This window comes from Nymphalis io, chromosome 6 (genome assembly GCF_905147045.1).
Source record: "Nymphalis io chromosome 6, ilAglIoxx1.1, whole genome shotgun sequence".
NCBI lineage: Eukaryota > Metazoa > Arthropoda > Insecta > Lepidoptera > Nymphalidae > Nymphalis > Nymphalis io.
The window spans coordinates 3,535,376-3,556,313 of record NC_065893.1 but is presented as its reverse complement, the minus strand read 5'-3'; the positions used below and the strand labels follow the sequence as shown (position 1 = coordinate 3,556,313).

The following is a 20,938-nucleotide window of genomic DNA, read 5'->3' as shown; positions in this document are numbered from 1 at the left end:
CATTAAACGATGAAAAATTAGTATATTATTTGATTCTTTATTTATCTATACGTCGATTTTTATAATGCGTCTATATCATGTATTATAGACAAAGCTATTAACAATAGCATTCCTTAAAGTGTGGTGGTTTCTTATAATAATTTAAAAACTTCTATAATCTGTATAAAAAATGTCTGAGACTAAATTGGATAACAATAATCAGTTTTTTTTATTTCGAAATAAATAACATGGAATAAACAAAATCAACAATTACTACATATGCAGAACAAATGAATCATTTCTTAATACTTTAATAAAAGTTTAAACTATTAAATAATTAAAAATCTATTTCCCGAGTTTAAAAACCTAAACAATTAAATGAGCAGAAACTAACTTTTTAAAATATTCGTTCATATTATTTACTTATCTAAATAACACAACCAGTACCACGCGATCAAAACAAACACATTTAATTACCTAAAAAAAATGAACACAACTTAAGTTTTAACCTCAATTGTAATGTGTAGTTTTGGGATAGTTTCCTTATTTTAATATCTGTTTATTTATGTGCAACGGACAACCAAACGATAATTACTTTTTTGCCTACATGATCGTGATCACCCTTTCTAATATTATAAATGCGAAAATGTTTATTTAATTGATTATTTGTTACGCTTTCACGCCTCTGTTACTCAACATATAATCATGAAGTTTTGCATACACTTTGACAGGGATACAGAAAAGGACATAAGCTACCTAACAGCACACCCTCCCCCCAATTCACACGTGGCCCAAGCTTTACTTTAAATATTACTGAACTGCCATATTCTTGCCCCGATGCGAATAATAATAGTCCATCGTCAGAGTGAAGCCTAAGCAATATACACAGATAATTATACTATAAAATTAATATAAAAAACTAAAAACGGTTAACATCTTTTTTTGATGCTATATGAATAGAATTACAATAAAAATTAAGATCCAAATTTTTATTATTATTTAATTTTAATACAGATACAGAAAATGATGCATCTCCAACTTCTTTGCTGTAACCCATCGACCCGATGCCATCGTCATACAAACAATTTCACACAGAAATAGATGCAACGATTTTTGAGTATTACATATGTACACATACGTACATATGTATAAACAATCGAAATAATCATACCTACCAGTAAAAATTATTATCTTCGGATAATAACTAAACTGCAAATATATTACGATGCTAACTCGAATTTATTAGCTCAAAATTTATTCATTTATTATTATAAATATATATATATATATATATTACAAAATATTAATATATTGAAATTCAATTAAGGATATTAACAATGTATTATACGTATTATTACAGCACTTTTAAGGTTTATATGAATACTATCCACGGGACGGGACGGGACCCTGTACTAACTGTATAGAGTCAGTCTTTAATTGTTACATTTAAATTACAAAGAGTAGAAGACGACTTTGTATGAAATACTGGAATATCATTTAATTGCGTCCATCAAATGTTATATATTTATACATAAATTTAGTTAAAACAACACCAGATGCCTTACTATTGTTGTTTAATATGTTAATTAAATTCTAATTTATGGGTATGATAATATTTGAAAAGGATAAGTGAAATGTATGTGCCAGCAATTTAATATTATTTAGGAATAAAGTCATTTTTATTTAAATGATTCTTCTCCTCCTTCTCATGTCGACTATATAATTATATATAAGCGCTTATTTGAGTTGGTATTAAGCCGTCGATAAGGACGGTGAAGTGTATTTTTCTCTTTCATTCATGTTTATCACAGAGTATTCATATCCCCAGTTACATCTTCTCGCGCGGGTCACACCTTACACAATCCATCCATATTCTTACATTTTCTTCACCTACCTCTCATACCAATTTAATTATAAAATATATGTAGTTCACTGGATAACGCGCGCTGAAATATATTTATAATTAACATGAAAACCTTTCCTTATTATTTTATGTTAATCAAAAGAGTTACAACATAGATTTTATTTTTAATTTATTAAAATTGTATACGATAATGATGTGTCCGTTTATTATTATCTTTGGCGGACTCGGCTGAGCGACGACGGGCGGCGGCGTACACTGCCAGCTTGGACGGCGAGGGCAGGCTCGAGTCGCGCGGTCGTACGAGCGACTCCCGTGACTCTGCCGCCGGCAGGGACGCCGACGTAGGCACGGAGGGCAACTTGCGGACCGTGTCATACGGTAAAGGAGAGCTACGTGACGCCGTAGACGCTATTGAACCTGATCCGTCCGAGTCCTGAAATAATATTGCTAATATGCAATAGATTCGAAAGTCTCCGATTCAAGTCTCCGATTGATTAATTATATAAAACTTCAAGCTTTACTGCTTTCGTACAGACTAACCTTTCTCGCATCCCTGTGTTCTAGTCGATCATATCTCGTGTTCCTGGCAGAGGGCTTTCGCGGAGGGCGCGGCAGTGCGGAGGGGGGTGGCGGCAGACTGGAGGAGCGCGTTTGCTGCGAGGCTCGTCCCTGCCGCTCCAGCAGCAACGCCTCCTCGCCGCGCCCGCCCCCTCGACCTCCCACTGTCGTTAGCCCGGGGAAGCAGCACAAACCTCGCTACGTATTATGAAGGTCATGTAAAAGGTAATGAGAACATTTCTGTCATTAATAATTTTGAATAGTAATACGACTACTTTAATTCTTTCTACAAGCCACAGCTATAGTCTAACATTTTAATCGATATTTTCTACTAGTTTTGCCCCACAGTTTAATTCGCATTGCATTTTAATTGTACACGACTGTTTTCCTAATTGATTGTAGTACTTTATTCCCAATTCGTTTTGTGAGAAGTTATATAATCCAGGATAGATTATAATATAACTGATCCCAACCTAAGCAGAGCTTGTACTATGGAAACCAGACAACTGATATACTACATATACTATTTTTCTTTAGTAAATACATACTTATATAGATAACACCCAAACTCAGTACAAAAAGACATGTTCATGCACACAATTGTCTGTCCTGGGTGGGAGCCGAAATTATAACCTTCGGCGTGAAAGGCAAGTATCTACCAACCACGCCAACCGACCCGTCAATATAACTATATGATGAGCTTATATAACTTATATATAAGCTCATCATATTTAAATAGCCTATCAATACTAAAAGTTTTTCTTTGAAATCCGACTGCCATTGGTTTTTAATAAAAAATGAAATGTAGTATAAAAATATAGCAGACGTAACATATGTACAGCGTTATAATTTGTTTAAATAGGATATTAAAAGCATATAACTTAGTTAAAAGAAATAAAAACCAATGTATTAAACAATAACAGCTCAGTTATTGAGTTAACGAACTGGCACAATGGAGCAAAACAAACGTGAATATAATTAGTAAGTCTTACCTCATTACGGAAGCAGCGCTGAAGAAAGTTGTAACATCACCACTTCAATACGAGCACTCGTTACGCATCAACGGCGAACGTATATAGAAGGTTCACCGTACGTTTTTTCCTCGAAACGATTTATTTTGTCGATTTCGGACATTTAGTGTATGGTTACATTTTAACGCTCGCATTAAATTTCAGTGAAGCTGATAATGAAGTAGCGCGGTTACACCAGTCATGTCAGTGAGCGTCGCGACACACATTTCGGCGTTAGAGTCCCGAAATGAAAACAAAACTTCGGTTTCCAATATCTTGTTATTGAAGGGAATTAAGAATATTTAATTTTTTTCGACGTACAAAATTTCGGGATTCCAACAGGTTGAATAAAAACAATTTATATGTTAATATTTAATAAACTCAAAAAGCTTCTAATATTAGGAATTTTTATTAAAACTACAACAAACAAAACATCATTCTTTATTATTAAACATGCTTCTTCGAAAAATATATCGAGTACAAAACTTTACTAAATCGTCCATTGTATAAAGTCGCTAAAATAAAGATCTTATTCGTGAAGCCTCCTTTAGTCGGCTGTTTCGGCACACAAGATATATAATGCACCGAACTATACCATACAAACATATACGAGTAATCAGTGAAGACGGATTGTATACATCATAGTTTTATCTTTAGTTTTCAAAAGATAAAAAAGATTACAAAACCTTTATCTAACATCTTATTTATAATTATCTTTATAGACTTACAATTACAATCTAGAGAAGTAGATACAATCTTAATTAAAATTAAGACTAAAATAAATACGAATATTTATATAGAAAATCCACCATACTACAGAATTACTAACACAGTAATATTTTACAACAAACAAGTCGTTTTTATTCTAACTTTGGCGTGCTTTGTGACCAATCCTTTATTATTACCTACAGCTGCCATCCAGTTATAATAAGCAGATTTCGTGGACTTTTTTAAAATATAATTTAAAAATAAAATTTATATATATATATTTTTAAATATATTTAGGATTATATTAATAATGAATTACAACGACTAGTGGAGTTAATTCCATTTGCATACCACAGAGATTCTTAAAAATCTACAAAATTCATATTGGCACCGACATTTTTATATTTTGTGTTTATATCGCCGTTGTCCGGGCTAGCGAATAAGGCACAAGGTCAAATTATTTAAATATATTTTTTTATCTGTGTAATATTTATATTATTGTCCATTTTCAATAAATAATTTTATAAAACTGCACGATTATATTTATATATAATCGACATTGTATATTTACGTTAAATACATAGATTTCACATCTAAATACGAAAAAGCGCACAAATTAAAAAAATATTAGGCGTAAAAAAATAATGTAATTTGAACAACTATTTAAATTATACAATAGTTATATATCCATAATTTATTATACGATGATGATATTTATTATGAAAAAAAATACTATATTACTGGCCAAATAAAATTCTAAAACCTAGAAGTTTTCAGTTTTTTTAGTTTGATTTATCGGTTAAAAGCTTATTGTTAGACAAATTAAATCAAAACAATCTAAAACCACACAACACAAAAGCTACACACTATTAACAGTATATTGATCAGGAATGTTAATGCAACGCTGCAAAACTATTGGAATGTCTGGTTTATTTAATCTTTATTTTCTGCACTGGCTAAGTCATAAAACTGTATGTAAAAATATGTCATAGAGGATATATTAGAAAGCGTCGTAGCTAGAGTCATGAGTTCGTCTGATTTTACGCCCTCATATACATTTATGATATTGTACGAGTGTGACAAATCTATTTTTTAGTGTACGGCACAAATTTTGTTTGTATCAAGTTAAGAGGCGTTATTTCTAACGTAACAACCCATGGGTTATTAAATGTAAATGGGCTAATTAAATGTTTGTTTTATTTGTGTTAGCGTAATGATTTAACTGTATGAGTCAGTGAGCCAGGGGGCTACAGGTAGGTCTGCAATGCGCCCCAGTGAGAGGTCGTGGCAGTCGCCCGCCCGACCAGCCCCTAGCTACGACGCTGATTACACATGTTTCTAACTGTTTATTATACGTGTTGTGTACACAGTTCGAAAAAAAATAATTTAAATGTTTTTTTTTAATGATGTTCAATTAGATGATTATAAATGAAATATCGACATAACTCACACGAAATACATCAACTAGAAGAATTTTGAATTTGTTTAACAATCGTCTCACAATTTTTTTTTGTGTGTGATCCTAATAAAATACCTTCATTTTATTGATCCTCTTTAAATAAGTTACATTATAGTAATATCGAAATTTGTTTCAAATCAATTTGTCCAAAGTATAAAACAATATTACGAAAACTTTCAGGGCCTAGTACACTAGACACGATACATGAATAATTGTTATAACGTCCAAAGGCGTTCACTTTCCCAGAAAGCGTTGAAATGAAATTAGAAGACATCAAGATTTTTTCGTTTTAAATTTTTACAAGATATCATGTTTTTAACAAATTTTTGTCCGGTATTTTGTAACCATTAGTGAACGCAGCGAATTATTGATGAGTTCTTCTGATACACAAATTAATATCTTATTAGCGTGCTTACATAGTAACTTAACGTTAACTTTATTCTTATTTGAATATCGCCTTTGCTCACTATTGGTCAATGTAGCAGAGCTGTTTGAGTATTGGTACATCACATTTGGTGGAGTGTGTGTGTCAGTAGTAGTTGGCATGCGGGCGAGAGTGCGAGGAGTGCGAGGAATGCGAGGAATGTGAGGAGTGCGGAGAGTGCACGTGAGGAGCGTCGGGGAGGAAACTCACGGCGGGCACGGGCGGCCGGTCCAGGCGCGACTCCAGTGCCGCCAGCTGCTCCTCAAGTCGGAGCGATGAGGTGTCGAATCCGCAACCTGGAAAAAAGGAAATAATTTTTATTTGAAATCTCGTCACGTCTAATTTCAGAATCCAAAAGCTGAATGGGAAGAAGTGTTAAGAAACATAAGAAGAAGAAAAGTGTAAAGGAACCTTAGTATTATATTCGATCATGTCCGCAAAGAGCAGTCTGAACAAGTCAAGAAAAATCGTATTTATCTAGATTGTATACGTTTGTTTGTCGAAAAATTCAAATCACTATTAAGTATTAACGCACCAAAATCTTAAAAAGGTTAGAGTTTACGAGAATTTCGTCGCGACGACCGGGGAAACAAAATAGTTTATATGAATATAAAATTCTGTCAACAAGTGAGACGTCAGGGAGGCGGCAGGCGTCGTACCGCTGGCGTTGTCGGCGTGCGGCGAGTAGTTCCGGCGCGCGAGGTGGCGGTAGCGCCCCGCCGCGCCCGCCACGCCCTCCGCCGACGAGAACGACGCGCCCGGCGACAGCCCCACTGCGGACGGCGGCCCGTTACGTTTGGTACTTGCAATCACTTTTAATAAGGCTCGGTGATATTTAAACGTGCTGCTATTTGAAAAAGTGAGCATTCTAATTATAATACAATCGTTTTTTTAAAGTATAAGCATGTAAATGTCTCACTGCTGGGCTAAATCCTTGTCTCCTTTTGAGGAGATTTGATGTTTATTCTACCACGCCGCTTCAATACAGTTAGTGGTTTTTTTTTAATGAAAAAAAAATAAATAAATAACGTATAATACTTACCTAGTTCTTCGCGACTAGAGTTATTCCGCAGGGAGGCCGCGCTCGTATGTTTCTGTAGTACCTTTATCATAGCATCGCGCTCAGCTACTTTCGATTCCAACTCCTTGACTCTAAAACCGAAAGAAGTAATTATGCATACATTAAGAAGAACAGTTTTAACAGTGCCTATCACGACAGGTAAACCGTGCGAATGTTGGCCGCGATTAACTAAAAAGGCTATTTTTTATTTTATTTTAGCCAATTATTTTTTAAAATATGTACTAGAAATAAATAAATTAAGATGAATTAACCGTATATTATTTATAATACGATTAATAAAATAATTAATTTATTTTTAAAATATGTATGTAAGCAAAATTAAAATACATAAAATAAGAATAAATATAATACAATTTTTAAAAATAGCATAACTGTATTTAATTGTACAGTTAGTTACCTAGCCTCCAGAACTCGAGTCCTTACGTCGTGTCCCTAATAGCCGAGTGCACCACCCGGCCCGCGCTCCACAAACCACCAAGAAGGTCAAGCTCTCGGCGGTGTACCTATACCTCCTTGGTTCTTCTTTACTCCCGCAGCTCGCAGGCACTAACCTGCTCTCGAGGTCGGCCACTTTCTTCTGCGCGGAGTGCAGCTCGTCCATGTGACGAATCTTCTCGCTGCGCGCCTCCGCCATCAACCTCTCCGACTCAGCCGACGTCTTCTCAAGCGCTGCTATTTTGGCATCTCTGCAAATTTAAAAAGTTTCTTTAATAAATATAGATCTGCGACGCACATACTTTTCTGACCAAATTGCGAGGACTAACTCGAGATTTACCGGCCGAAGTTTGGTAGTCGTAAACTAGTGCTTCCGCAGCTGATCTGCATAAGTCGGATCAGGCGGCCGGCGGCTTTACGGACGGAAACGAGCTAGCCCGTCCCCGTGGGGACGCACGCGAACTCACTTGGGTATGGAGGCGGCGGAGACGGCGGCCTGGCGCAGCGCCGCCTCCTCCAGATAGCGCTGCTCCCACTTGGCGCACTCGCCCTCCAGCGCCAGCAGCCGCTCGTCGCGCTCGCGCAGCGCGCGCCGCAGCTCGGCCTCCGCGCCCGCCTCGCCGCACGCGCCCGCGCCCGCCGCGCCCGCGCACGCGCACTCGCGCGACCTGCGCCACGAGCTCACATCCAGTACTGGCCCCGCGGGGACGGTGTCGACGATACTTAAAAAAACTAATAAGTTAGAAAACTATACGGAGATGTGTACCGAAGCGCCTGCAGCTCGGTCTCCAGCTGCGCGCGCAGCTTGCGCTCGGTGTGCTCCCGCCGGTCGGAGGCCTGCTGCAGCGAGCCCAGCGCGCGCTGCAGGCCCAGCACGCGCTCCACGTAGCCGCCCGCGTGCCGGCACTGGCGACACACCAGATATCCAAATATATGTGAGAATGACTGCTTATACACGGAGGGACGAGTGGACTTGTTATTAAAATAACGAAGTTAACGTTATCTTTGACAATTATTTCGCTGAGACTACACTATATATTTGTGAAAGTTGTAAACTTTTACTGAGTTTTATATAAGCAGCTACTTTTGAGTAAATTGTAATGTCTTGCTAGTACGTAAGAGACGGCACCTCGTCCTCGAGGCGCACGACGTTGGCCTGCGCGTTGGTGAGCGCGGTGTCGAGGATGTCGATGTGCGTGCGCTGCTCCTGCAGCGTGGCGCGCTGCGCCGCCATCTCGATCTCCTGGCGCTCCTTCGCGCACGCCAGCTCCTTGTCTGCGCACGCGCCGTCAGTCACAAAAACACTTACATTACAGTCACAATCAACTCAACAACTGAAATTTGTAATATCAAATTTGTGAGTTAACTTTCAGACGCTCACTGTGAGTTAGTTTTTCATTAATTAATCGCATTTTTTTTATTTCCGAACAATGAACTGAACAGTTGCTGAGAGACCTCAGGTGCTTTTAGCCTTTATAAACAAACAGAATAGAAATTAATCAATGGTATAAAAATTGTTATTTCTATTGCTGACCATACTTGATATTAAAAAACTTGTAATTTATTGAAAAATCTTCAAATTTATTAAAGGCTTTTAAAACCGATTTACTGTAGCTACATACATTTACTAAGATAGCAAGACCAGTCTAAAAATTTTTTCGGTATCCATTTACAATCTCAAAATTTTAAAGCGATTAAAGTACATAACGTAGAAATAAAAAATATATATTTAAAAACTACTTCATCTTAATTAAATTATTTATTTATGTTCTTACTCTGCGTAATCAGTTGCGCGATCAGCATCTCTCTGCTCTGCAGCTCCTTGCGTAGCGCCTCACTGCTGCTGTCTCCTTCAGCGCGCACGCCCTGCGATAGCAGCTCCACCTGCGATATTAAATTAATGTTTACATCTTGATAAGTCTTGTAAATATTTATAGAATATAAAGTATATATTTCTCTTTTTTTACCAACAGAGACAGCGCCAGTACATTCTGCCTTCCATGACTTCCGAGTCCCCGCAGTTATATGGCACACGGCATGAAACAAACAAGATCGTGACAACTCGCCTGCTGCTTGAGCGCCCGGTTGAGGTCGTGCAGGCGGCGACAGTCGGCCTGCAGGCGCACACGCGCGGCGCGCTCGAGGCGCTCGCGTCGCTCGCACGAGCCCACCAACTCTTCGTGCGCTGAGCGCACCTTTTCCACCTCCTCCTCCAACTTGTATAGCAGGAAAGACTTGATACTCTTTATTTCACTGTATCATTTGACATTACTACACACTCTTATAATGAAATAGACGACCATCGGACACCCGTGATGTACCTCTCTCTAACGTCTAAAGTAGCCAACATAACATTGCGAGCTTTTAGTACACGGCAAGTTATTACTAAATAATAAGTTAATGGCAACCGACTCAAGATAAAAGTAGTATCCAGGAAGTACCCAATAATTTTGATGATCATCAGTCAGTGAGTGACAAAATCTGCGTATTTTAGATATTAATAATTTATAAACTATAATAGCTATACATTTGAAAATTGAAATGTTTAATGAGTACTCTATTAACCTCATATCCTGAGAATTTGAACTTTCGAGCACTGTCCAAACCGAATACATAAGGGTACAAAAACGCTTCGAGACGAAAACGTTGTCGCATCATGGCGGGGGTACTGCCGTGCCTCCAGATCTTTCAAAACAAGAAATAAATTGATAACCAGGATAGTTCAGAAAAGACATTTCAAGGATCTTTTGCTTTTGCATTTAAGTAAAATTTATACAAAATAATATAAGTCTAGTAGATCTGTTTCAAGAGCTTTTATTTAGCGTATTTATAATTAAATTTTCTTACTTTTTAAACGTATATGCATGTTTTGTTTGTTTTATTGCAAATGTTAATAATCCGATTGATGTCGAAACTCGATTTATGACAAGTTACTTAAACTATTACGATCGTATGTTGCATATTTATCTCTCCGAAATGATTAGATCTCCGAAATATATATATGAAATCACCCGACATACGTATATTTTTATTTTATAGCGAATTAACGGTTGCCATTTTCAAGTTCAACTTAATAATCCTTATCAAATTACATAAGGTATGAATTTGTAGCGTTTTGTTTATATCGAATAGCGAAAGCACGATTGTTCTTACGAGTGTACACGAATCCGTTGCTCGGGGCAAGGTTACGATTTTGTGAATCACAGCAAAAAATAGCAGAAATAAGTGCAACGCACTTTACACTGATATTCATTCAAAACCAATGTGTGACGATACAGAAAGCGCGAAAATAAACATTGCTCATCATTTGAATTAGATTTACGGAGAAACGTACGATCATCGTTTATATCTCTGGGTGACCTAATTTTTTTGCAATTTATAAATTCCTTACATTATAGACTGATTTGAATTTCGATTGCTAAACGAACACGTTACAAATACTGCAATTCTACATAAATAAATAATCAAACCAAATGTAAACACAAAAGTACCTAGTAGTAGTAAAAACAATTTACTTTTTTTAATAATAAATAGAAGCGTTGGTCATCAAATATAAAAAAAATACTATTTTCCGACCGTGATTTCGTCCTTTTCTGTATCCCAGACAACGTATAAACAAAATTTCATGACGATCGTCATATCACGTATATATTAAAATTTATCTAACAATATGTTTGTTAACGTGACAAACGTGACAAGTTGCCACTAAAATGCGTCGCAAAATTCAACTTTATATCATTTTGTAGAACAAAATATAAATTTATTAAGACAAAAACTGACTTTGATAAGGTTAATAATATCGTTATTAAAAAAATTACAATCTCGTAATGAAAGTCGATATAATTGAAATAACCTTATTTTTATTTTCCCCAAAATATCTGACTCGTATTCGAATGGCACCAGACTTTTTAATATCTCTGTTGAGAGTCCGGCGCTAACCTCGTTTTGAAATAAAATTCGATCAACATCAATTTAACTTTCACATTTTAACCGTGACCACACGCGAGGCCTTCGAGGCGGAAGATAGTTTTTACTCACATTAACTTTCACGGTAAAAAGCTATCATGATGAAATAATGTTTGTATTTAAATAAAAACCCAATATAACTACACATTTAGCTTTGTTTACGTATACTAGCATTGCTGAACTTTTGTATACATTTCTACTTCTATGCATCAGTAACAGCTTGTTAATGTCCCACGGCTGGACTAAGGCCTCCTCTCCCTTTTTGAGGAGAAGGTTTGGTAAATACACATGTGGCAGAATTTCAATGAAATTAGACACATGCAGGTTTCCTCACGATGTTTTCCTTCACCGTCAAGCACGAGATGAATTATAAACACAAATTAAGCACATGAAAATTCAGTGGTGCTTGCCCGGGTTTGAACCCACGATCATCGGTTAAGATTCACGCGTTCTAACCACTAGGCCATCTCGGCTATTTATTCTTCTATGCATACAAGCGTATTTTTCTATCGGCCATTATGAACTTTTCTGTAATGTAAGCATTGATTGACATAAAAATACGAGGAGTCGACCGAGACCGTGCGGGCGTGGACATTTCAGCTCACCTTGTCGGTCTTGGCGACGCGCTCGCAGGCGTCGGCCAGCTGCCGCTTGAGCTGGTGGTTCTCCGCCGCGAGCGCGTCCAGCACGGCCGCGAAGGCGTCGTCGGGCTCGGCCAGCGAGCCCTCCCCGCCGCTGCACCAGCCGCTCGACTCCGAGCCGCCCGGCGCCGCGCGCACGCCCACGCTGACACAGCCCACACTTACGTGTTTCGTTCAGAGGCACGATCACTTACTAGCCACTAAGCATTTAAGTAAATTTTTCCGTTAAGTACTAAGCATTTAAGCTTAGTACTTAACGGAAAAATTTAATAACTTCTATTGCGCCGACCTGGGGTTCGAACTCCGATCCAATCCAATAATTATCCCGAGGCACAGTATCCTGGGTGCCTCGGGATGTGAAGCCTCGACTGAATCGATTAGACGGATAATACAAGCACGACAACAGTGCCACTAATTACCAAGTGAGTTGGCCCATCTTCTAGTTACTCGCAGCCACATACCTGGTCAAATCAGGCTGAGACCGCGACAGGTTAAGCTTCTCCTTGCTCAGCTTGGCCTTGGAGGATTTCCCTTTCCGTTCGTCGCGCGACTTGGAGGGCGCGCGAGGTCGTGGCGAGGCGGGCGGAGGCGACTGCGCCACCTCCTTCGCGAGGTGCTTCAGTACCGACGACTGGTTTAGGAAGTCGTCTGGTATCTCGGTTATTTCCTGCCCGATACAAACTTATATGAGATTACATGTAAACATAATACATTGAATGTTTTTTTCAAATTAACATACACTATAACTTTACATACTATAAATAGATCATACCTGTACACCATGATCCGGTGGGCTAGTGTAAATCCTCTGACCCCCGATATCTATATAGTTAGCACTTGCCGTTACTGTTTGTTCCTTATGCATTTTAGGTAGAGGTATACCACTGGGCTTCTTACCCATCTCTGCCTTTTTTAATGTGTGGTACGGAGATGATTGGGTATTTGAATGCTTAACTTCACTATTGGTTCGTTCGTGTTCTCTATTAATAGGATAATAAGAAATTATATTTAAAAAAAAAAAAATAATCATAGTAGTTGTAATCCATTGACAGAACTGATATTAGATATCACACTTACACCAACTCAAATCTTACTTACCGAATTGGCGTTGGTCGTGATGACCACGAGTCATCTTGGTTATGTATTATAAGAGTGTTGTAAGAGGAAGATGACACATCGAGTGAACTTCGGTTGCTGTTGCCACCACCTACTGAATCTTTCAGTGAATTTCGATTGCTGCCTGACACATTATCCTGTTACAATTTATACAATACATTATATTAACAAAGAACCATAGTTGCAATCAGTAGTAACTTTAAAACAAAATAAACATAATATATATACAAAAAAGAGATTATGAGAAATAGGAGCCTAAAATACTGAAACAAAAATATATATATTTTTAAAATAAATCAGATTTTAATTTTGATATGGCTCCGAAAGATGGTTTTTTTTTGTAGGTTTACACTTAATAACAAAGGTCTTCCCTTACTGTCAGGTGTCACGTCTTACATGAGTTAGTAGGTATGGGTCAAGTGTCGCAATTAAATTTTAAGCCAGTTCGATACACCCTATTCAGCTGAAAATTATCAAACACTTTTGTTGCTCCTCATAATACAATCGAGGAATAAATTTAAGCGTAAAAAAAAATACTTTTTTTTAAAATGAAGTCAAGACAAGTGAGTATCCCTACATCGATAAAGTAAGTAATTTTGTCACAAATTTGATTTAAATAACAAACTGACACATTGACCAATTAAGTTTCCACATTAAATTATGTTAAAAACACAATAATGGAAACTAATGAGATAATGTAAGTGAAAAAACAATTAAATAAAAGATTGAACTACTTATCACTCATTAATCAATATTAAAACAATTCATTTTATTGGAAAATAGATATATATTAAATTAATAAACATATATAAGAAAATATTAATTCAAATTATTCAAATAAATTATGTTAATACAATCAATCATAATTGGATTATGGCTAATTATGAGATCATTATCAGTTTTCATTTTAAGAATAAATATTGTGGTATGTAAAGCCATATAGTTACCTTAAGGGAGTTTCTATTATTGTTATTGTTGTTTGATTGGCTCCGATTTTCTTGGCCCTGTGGCTCTACACGAGCGGTGTGTCTTACGACATACCTTTCCTCTCTAGACAAGTTCTCATTTGATGTTGACACATCTGTTTCGCTACCAGACAAGCTCTGAGGAAATCCGCTTGGCACTGCAGAGTAGTTTACATTTAAAATAATATAATTTTCATTTTCATTTTACAATTTGATAAGAATTGAAAACATTTTCAAGTGCTATTTTAACTTACTAAGAACAGTAAGAAAATATATATTAATTTTATAAAGTCTTTTTACAAGACAACAATATTATTTATGTTATAAGCTTATGCTGTTTTAGCACAAAGTTAATTAATAAAAATTTTTTAATGATTTTATAAATGATATAAATCAATCAAATAAAGTACATAAATTAACATTACCTCAAAGGTGAAATACTAAGTCATATAATTTTAACCAATACAGTTAAATAGTTTAAAGCAATACAATATTTGGAAATTTAGTAATACTAAATAAGATAAACAAGGGCATTCACATAACAACAGCAATGAATCATATGAAAGATATGTTGCTTCTACCAATTTAAATAGACAACAATAACTACTCACCAGTCTGTTTCTGTGTTCTCTGAATGTTATTAGCGAATGAGAGAAAACGTCCTGTCGGTCGCATGGACCCCATTTTTGTATTGTGACCTTAAAATTTTAACTAGAAATCATTTCACACGACTTTTTCTTATGTTATGTCATTCGTATATAATGCTATGATTTTCCCATCTGCAAATATATGAATACCGTCGTGTTTATTAACATCACTCTTATAGATAGAAATAGATTGCAATAAGAAAAACGAGGAATAGACTCATTACAATGTGAATATCGGAGTCATGTAACGTGATTGAAAACAACATGTTTTACCTAAGTGTATAAGTTAATTTCTTTAATCAGATTATCAATGAGCTTTTAGCACTTCAAGAATAAATGAAAAACGGCAAAACAAAATCCTATTTCGTCCTTAACACACATATATGGAAATCAAATCGCTTTAAAGGGTCAGCCAGCTGTCAACTGAGAAGTATGTTTTTAATTTTGTCTAATTGTCTATTATCCAAATACCTATTTGTCAAGATTGCAATCTGTCACTACAAGAGGAAAATTCATATTTTTCAATACTATCTAGGTAATTAATAAAACGACTTATTCCTCAGGTTATTTAGATAAAATATATTATGAATAGTAAAAGATATTAATAGTTGGACAAAATGTAATGATATTAATGTTTAACAATTACGATTACAACGTGTAATCATCAATAACGATTAAAGATTAACTTTGATTGATTCTGAAGAATACAATATTTTCGTTATACTGTAATCGTGATTGATATCAATATATTGTAATCAATACATATTGTAATCGGAATCATTGATCTGATTATCTTTTGGTCAAGTCTGCTTCCTTTCCATTTCATGTAAAATAATGCGTATGTATACTATTGTTTGTAAATAAAATACTAGTAATCCTATATAAAACATAGGGATTAAATAATCTTTGATTCTATCAAATAACGCATTTTAATCCAACAATAGCAATATTTTACATGTATAAGGGTGACTTATGATATATTATTATACAATGATATTAACTATACACATATTAAAAATTGGTATGGTATCATTGAATACGAAACTTTTGTCACCACAGACTGAGATACAGGGTCCACAACCGTACGATAATTTCATAACTACGTACGATGTACGATGATACACTACTATCGTACGATAATTTCCACTATGATGCAAAATTTGATAATTATACTAATCAATAAAAATTACAATTATTTTTACTGTCATTGCAGCCGCTCATATGCTTTTATAATAATAATAGTATCATTGACAGATGTCAATCACCGATCTTATATTAGTTTGATGTGGAGTGTCGGCAGTTACTGTCTTTTTGAATTTGATCATATATGGCGTATATATTGCGTATTTTTGGGTTCTTGTTTTTTTTTTACTTTAGCTTACTGCTGATTTCAACTATAATTATAAGTTATTTAAAATATTTTGTTGTGATTTTGTATAATGTTATTGTATGTTATAATCATTACCCTGATACGATAATTTTGCTCCATGTACGATAATTTTACGGGCCATGGTACGATAACTGCCTGGCTTTAGGTTGTAAACACTGCTGAGATGATAAATGACAATTAAAAATTTAAACAAGGCAGGGTAGACGACAGATCACAGACGTCAAAATTTTAAATATTCGACTTCAAAGCAGATAAAGGTATACATTTTAATAATCGTTTACTTAATATTCAAATTATTATATTAAATAATTTCGATTTATATTTTCGAATAACTTTATATTCATTACAGCTTAAGAAAAATTTAAATTTATTAGTACCATTAGTCTTTAGAAATGTTACGCAGCATTTTGAAGAGGCCTGTTTACAATTATGCTATTCATTTATTAAAGTTTTCGTCAGTACAAACAGAAAAATTAATATGGAACAAACAGTACGCCAACTGTAAGTACCTCTTATAGCTGATGTTATCCTGCTGCTCGAAGGTTTTGTGTACAATAGTCTTTAGGAATAATAAGAATCTATATTTTTGAAGAATAATAATTTAATTGTTATTAAGTTTTTTCTTAAAATTTTAATACATTTATTTCAATTTTAATTTGTTTTTCAAACCGTAAATATTTCACTTTTTATCGTCACTATGTTAATATTTTTTGCTTATAGTGAACACGAGTATAATTAAGGGAGCACACTTGTAAAACCGACGGTGATCAATTTTAATATTGTGTTTATCTTTTGTTGGATACTCATAAAATAAAATAGGTGAAAACCATTATAATATGTACCTACCCACAATTTATTAACCAAATTTATTTGGTGCAACAGGTAAAATTCAAGGCAAGATAATACAAGTAGATGTTCTACGAAATTTTTCTTCAAAACAACCTCGTATTGAAGAAGTGGTAGTAGATTATGATTATGTTAAAAAAGCTATATCTAATGAAAAAATTTTACTCATTGATGTAAGAGAACCAGACGAAGTAAAAGAATTTGGAAAAATCCCAAATAGTGTCAACATTCCATGTATGTACTTGTATGTTAAAGGTCATATAAAATATCGTAGAAATATTCTTTGATACACAGGATACTGTCAAAACTATGAATATTGTAATTAGTTATGTTATAATTACATGGAATTTTTTCAATTGTATTACTGAATTTGTAGTGGGAAATGTGTCTACGGCACTACGTACAATGACAGAAAATGAATTTGAAAAATTGTATCACATTAAGAAACCTACTGAGGAGACTGAAATGATATTTTATTGTATGTCTGGAAAAAGATCTGGTATGGCACAACAGAATGCTTTTAATCTGGGATATAAAAAGTGAGTATATATATATTTAATTTTTTTTTTTTATTTTATGTTGATTCATTCTGTAATAGGTGACCATAACCAAGACTGACGTTAACCTTGGATGATATATTACGTTACATATTTTATATATTATGCAGATCTAACATACTCGAATCTTCAGAGGTCAGTTTTTTAACCATATTAACATTGCTTTGCAGCTAAGCAAAGTAATTTCATTACTTCTACATTACATATGATATTTTTACAAGAAAATTATATTTGTCCTGTGTGAATGCCTTGCGCATTCAAACTTTTTGGTTAATATTTAGATATTTTCGTTCTATTAGTTGCTATGACTTTCAAGAAATATAAGTTGCATTCTTGTCTTTTGTTCTGTAGGTTACTTTTTCAGTTAAATCTTTAAAGCAATGGTGTTATGATGGAATGAGCTAGCACAAATACATCATTTAAGATTTTGTGACAGCTTAGATATTGTGTAAGTGTAAAGCTCATAAGATGAAGCTTCTTAAGCTATAGCCTATTCCATTGGCGGAAAGAGCAAAGATTAAATAACACATAGATTTACATATTCCATGCGTTTGCTAATAGCTCTGGTTCAAAAGATATACTGTGATGGCCAATTACTTGTTATAAGTTTTTGTTAAAAGCTTCTTACTTTTTCAGTAACTTTGGCTAATTGTAGGAGAGAAAGGTTGCTGAGTGAGGTGCAGATATTCTAAAAATAGGTTATTTAAGAGGGTTTCATTGAATTACAAAATTAGAAAAAAATTAGTAATTATTGGATTATGATAGGAAAATTTTTAAAGTAATAAGTTAAAGTAATATTACAAAAAAAAGTTAATATATAATCCTTTTTTATAGAAATATTTTTTGTATAGATATTTAAATATATGTATATGTACAGTTTTTTGTAGATTTTAAAAGAACAAGTATATTAATATTTTTAAAAATTGCATTTATCACAAAATAAAATTAAACAATGTTCTCTTTAATTTAAAGACATAAATCTATTGTTCACAGTGTGAAAAATTATCTTGGAAGTTGGATAGAATGGTCTATCAAAATGCAGTAAGCAAGCTGTAGCAAAAATGAATATTAAAAGCTAGTCCAATGTCCTAATGATACTTATTTGTTATTTATTTTGTAGATTTTTTCTTTTAAATAAAACTAGTTGTGATATATGTGTTTTATTTATTAATTTAATAATATAATATATTTATTTATGTTTACTTGACCAATCATTCCAGCTGCCCAGGTAGGTTTTAGATCTGTTAAAACAATTAAATGGTTAGTATTTGCATGTTGTTTGGTAAAATATTGAATATAAATTATCTGGCAAAGTTAGGTGTATAATAATGCAAGGACATTGTATTATATATTTACTTTGTATATCCAAGCTTAAGTGCTTTGTCAAGAGCTTCACTGGAACGTCTACCAGATTGACAATAAAATATAAGCTCATCTGAAGAAGATGGCTTAGGTCTTTGAAATTGCTTCTTGAACTCTTCTTCTGACATAGTTATTAATGCATCTTGCATATTATTTACTAAAAATAAATAATATTTTAGAAAAAATACTAAAAGTATAATTTATATTTATCCCATTAGTAATATTTTAGGTACATGGTATGTTGATGCTAGAAGGTATTTTGCCAGTTGATTTCACCTCTTCTGGACTACGGACATCAATAATCACCTTCTCAGGTTGATGAATTATTTTAAGCATATCCTCATAGCTGAGAACTCTTTTAGGATCAACCATATTTGAATGACCTGCTTTAGTGAGTAAATAGCTGTTGTAAAACTTTCTATCTGCAATTTTACAAAATATTTTATATATTTATATGCATCAGATTGCATGTTTTTAATTTTTTTGATTTATGAAATATAAATTGAAATTAAGTTTTTATAAAATTTACTAAAACAATGTCAAAAAATTTTTTTGTACTTTTATGTATATTTTGAATAAACCTATTATTAAATTAGTAATGGTAAAAGTTTTTAATAAATTCTTCTACTTTACAATCCGATATTAAAAAATTAAGAAAAACACACTTATTTGCAAGTTATGAATCTTTGTTTCGAACAGCCTAATAATAATTGAGGATGATAGAGGAAATGACATTATAATTTGTTAACGACAGCTTACAGTTGTAATTTTAATATTCTTTAAGCATTGATGTACTCTGTAAATAAATCAACTACTTTATTTTGAATCTTATTTATTTATAACTCGTGAGTTATAAATAAATAAGATTCAAATCTTTTTGAACAAATAATAATTACTTTAACTAAATTCCTTAAAATAAATGTCACTATTTATACGTTAATTATTTAATATTTTTTACCTTTTTAATTATTAGGTTACTACTTAGATTAAGTTACAAACTATCCTTAATCAGTATTTTAGTTTCAACAAAATTCTTATATAAAAATAACGAAAAAAAAATCTTGAAGCGATAAAACGTAACAGTGGTTATGTAGTATACGGTAAGCAGTAAGTCAAGTTAACCATAGTCAACATTTATATAGATAATGTAACATAAAACAACATAAATAATGAAACAAAAAAGTAAAATACAGCGTGCCTATTGACGTATAATTTATGAAGAAATTATACGTAGACAGAGAAACTAATGGACCAAGGGGCCGTGAAGCCGCGATTGAGACAGAGATAGTAGTCAATGTTGCGTATAATGGTGCCATAGAAACTGTACTCCCTATTTTGGGAGATAATTAATTTTAAGGATTTAAAACAAAACAGGGTTATTAAATTTGACTTTTTAATATTTATTATACATTTTTTAATTAAAATATTTTTTTGTTTTCCAATTACACCCAAAAAAACATAATCCAATACCATATAAAGATACTATTGATAACGGAAACAAAAACAAACAATGCAACGGTGTATGGGTGTAGTTGGAAAACAAAACATATTTTTATTAAAAAAATGTATAACAATTATTAAAAATTAAAATTTAATAACCTCATTTTGTTTTAATTAAATCCTGAAAATTATTTATCTCCCAAAACAGGGAATGCAGTTTCTATGACAACATTATACGCACACATTTACAAGCTATCACTATCTCAATCGCGGTTTCACGGGCCCTAGGTATATTTGTTTCTCCGTCTACGGTTTACATTGTCGACGAGTCGATATTTTTTATCAAAAATCGGGACTTTTTTTTAGCTGATGCTGGCAACATTTACATGATAAATAATTATAGGTTATGAATGATAAAAACTAGAAAATCCTTTTACCTTCAGTATTTTAATGCAATATAAAGTTTCATCATGCTATGGCATAAATAAAC

General features: G+C 33.9%; 3 protein-coding genes across 7 annotated transcripts; 1 reads left to right on the top strand and 2 right to left on the bottom strand.

The window, feature by feature from the left end:
• Positions 1 to 1,342: 1,342 nt before the first annotated feature.
• On the bottom strand, positions 1,343 to 15,274 carry LOC126769191 (angiomotin-like protein 2). Of its 3 annotated transcripts, none has more exons than XM_050487831.1 (18): positions 15,078 to 15,274; positions 14,818 to 14,985; positions 14,189 to 14,364; positions 13,224 to 13,378; positions 12,898 to 13,105; positions 12,587 to 12,792; positions 12,090 to 12,270; positions 9,585 to 9,752; positions 9,294 to 9,402; positions 8,648 to 8,793; positions 8,285 to 8,424; positions 7,986 to 8,186; positions 7,635 to 7,769; positions 7,045 to 7,154; positions 6,662 to 6,775; positions 6,213 to 6,298; positions 2,384 to 2,599; positions 1,343 to 2,276 (listed from the first exon to the last, which is right to left on the bottom strand). In XM_050487831.1, the coding sequence occupies exons 2-18, from the start codon at positions 14,888 to 14,890 to the stop codon at positions 2,016 to 2,018; spliced, it is 2,685 nt and encodes an 894-aa protein (XP_050343788.1). In that variant the 5' UTR covers positions 14,891 to 14,985; positions 15,078 to 15,274; the 3' UTR covers positions 1,343 to 2,015. The 3 variants fall into 3 exon arrangements, with proteins under 3 accessions (XP_050343788.1, XP_050343787.1, XP_050343789.1); XM_050487830.1 differs by having other exon boundaries at positions 15,127 to 15,274; XM_050487832.1 differs by having other exon boundaries at positions 9,585 to 9,734; positions 15,127 to 15,274.
• Positions 15,275 to 16,387: 1,113 nt separating this feature from the next.
• Positions 16,388 to 18,798, top strand: LOC126769309 (uncharacterized). Its single transcript, XM_050488001.1, has 5 exons — positions 16,388 to 16,500; positions 16,593 to 16,744; positions 17,126 to 17,323; positions 17,466 to 17,628; positions 18,640 to 18,798. The coding sequence occupies exons 2-5, from the start codon at positions 16,636 to 16,638 to the stop codon at positions 18,689 to 18,691; spliced, it is 522 nt and encodes a 173-aa protein (XP_050343958.1). The 5' UTR covers positions 16,388 to 16,500; positions 16,593 to 16,635; the 3' UTR covers positions 18,692 to 18,798.
• Positions 18,799 to 20,204, bottom strand: LOC126769310 (uncharacterized). Of its 3 annotated transcripts, XM_050488002.1 has the most exons (5): positions 19,967 to 20,204; positions 19,674 to 19,804; positions 19,242 to 19,430; positions 19,003 to 19,165; positions 18,799 to 18,887 (listed from the first exon to the last, which is right to left on the bottom strand). In XM_050488002.1, the coding sequence occupies exons 2-5, from the start codon at positions 19,741 to 19,743 to the stop codon at positions 18,836 to 18,838; spliced, it is 474 nt and encodes a 157-aa protein (XP_050343959.1). In that variant the 5' UTR covers positions 19,744 to 19,804; positions 19,967 to 20,204; the 3' UTR covers positions 18,799 to 18,835. The 3 variants fall into 3 exon arrangements, with proteins under 3 accessions (XP_050343959.1, XP_050343960.1, XP_050343961.1); XM_050488003.1 differs by lacking the exon at positions 19,674 to 19,804 and having other exon boundaries at positions 19,967 to 20,169; XM_050488004.1 differs by lacking the exon at positions 19,967 to 20,204 and having other exon boundaries at positions 19,768 to 19,858.
• Between the last annotated feature and the right edge of the window lie 734 nt (positions 20,205 to 20,938).

Coding starts and splice junctions, on each gene's coding strand:
- LOC126769191 (XM_050487831.1), bottom strand. CDS start 14,890: ATGGGGTCCATGCGACCGACAGGACGTTTTCTCTCATTCGCTAATAAC. Junction 12,793..12,897: donor CACCGGATCATGGTGTACAG/GTATGATCTATT, acceptor TGTATCGGGCAG/GAAATAACCGAGATACCAGA. Junction 6,299..6,661: donor GCACGCCGACAACGCCAGCG/GTACGACGCCTG, acceptor CCTTTTTTCCAG/GTTGCGGATTCGACACCTCA.
- LOC126769309 (XM_050488001.1), top strand. CDS start 16,636: ATGTTACGCAGCATTTTGAAGAGGCCTGTTTACAATTATGCTATTCAT. Junction 17,324..17,465: donor AAATAGTGTCAACATTCCAT/GTATGTACTTGT, acceptor CTGAATTTGTAG/TGGGAAATGTGTCTACGGCA. Junction 17,629..18,639: donor TTTAATCTGGGATATAAAAA/GTGAGTATATAT, acceptor TATTGTTCACAG/TGTGAAAAATTATCTTGGAA.
- LOC126769310 (XM_050488002.1), bottom strand. CDS start 19,743: ATGTCATTTCCTCTATCATCCTCAATTATTATTAGGCTGTTCGAAACA. Junction 19,431..19,673: donor GATTCATAACTTGCAAATAA/GTGTGTTTTTCT, acceptor GTAAAATTGCAG/ATAGAAAGTTTTACAACAGC. Junction 19,166..19,241: donor TTCTAGCATCAACATACCAT/GTACCTAAAATA, acceptor ATTTATTTTTAG/TAAATAATATGCAAGATGCA.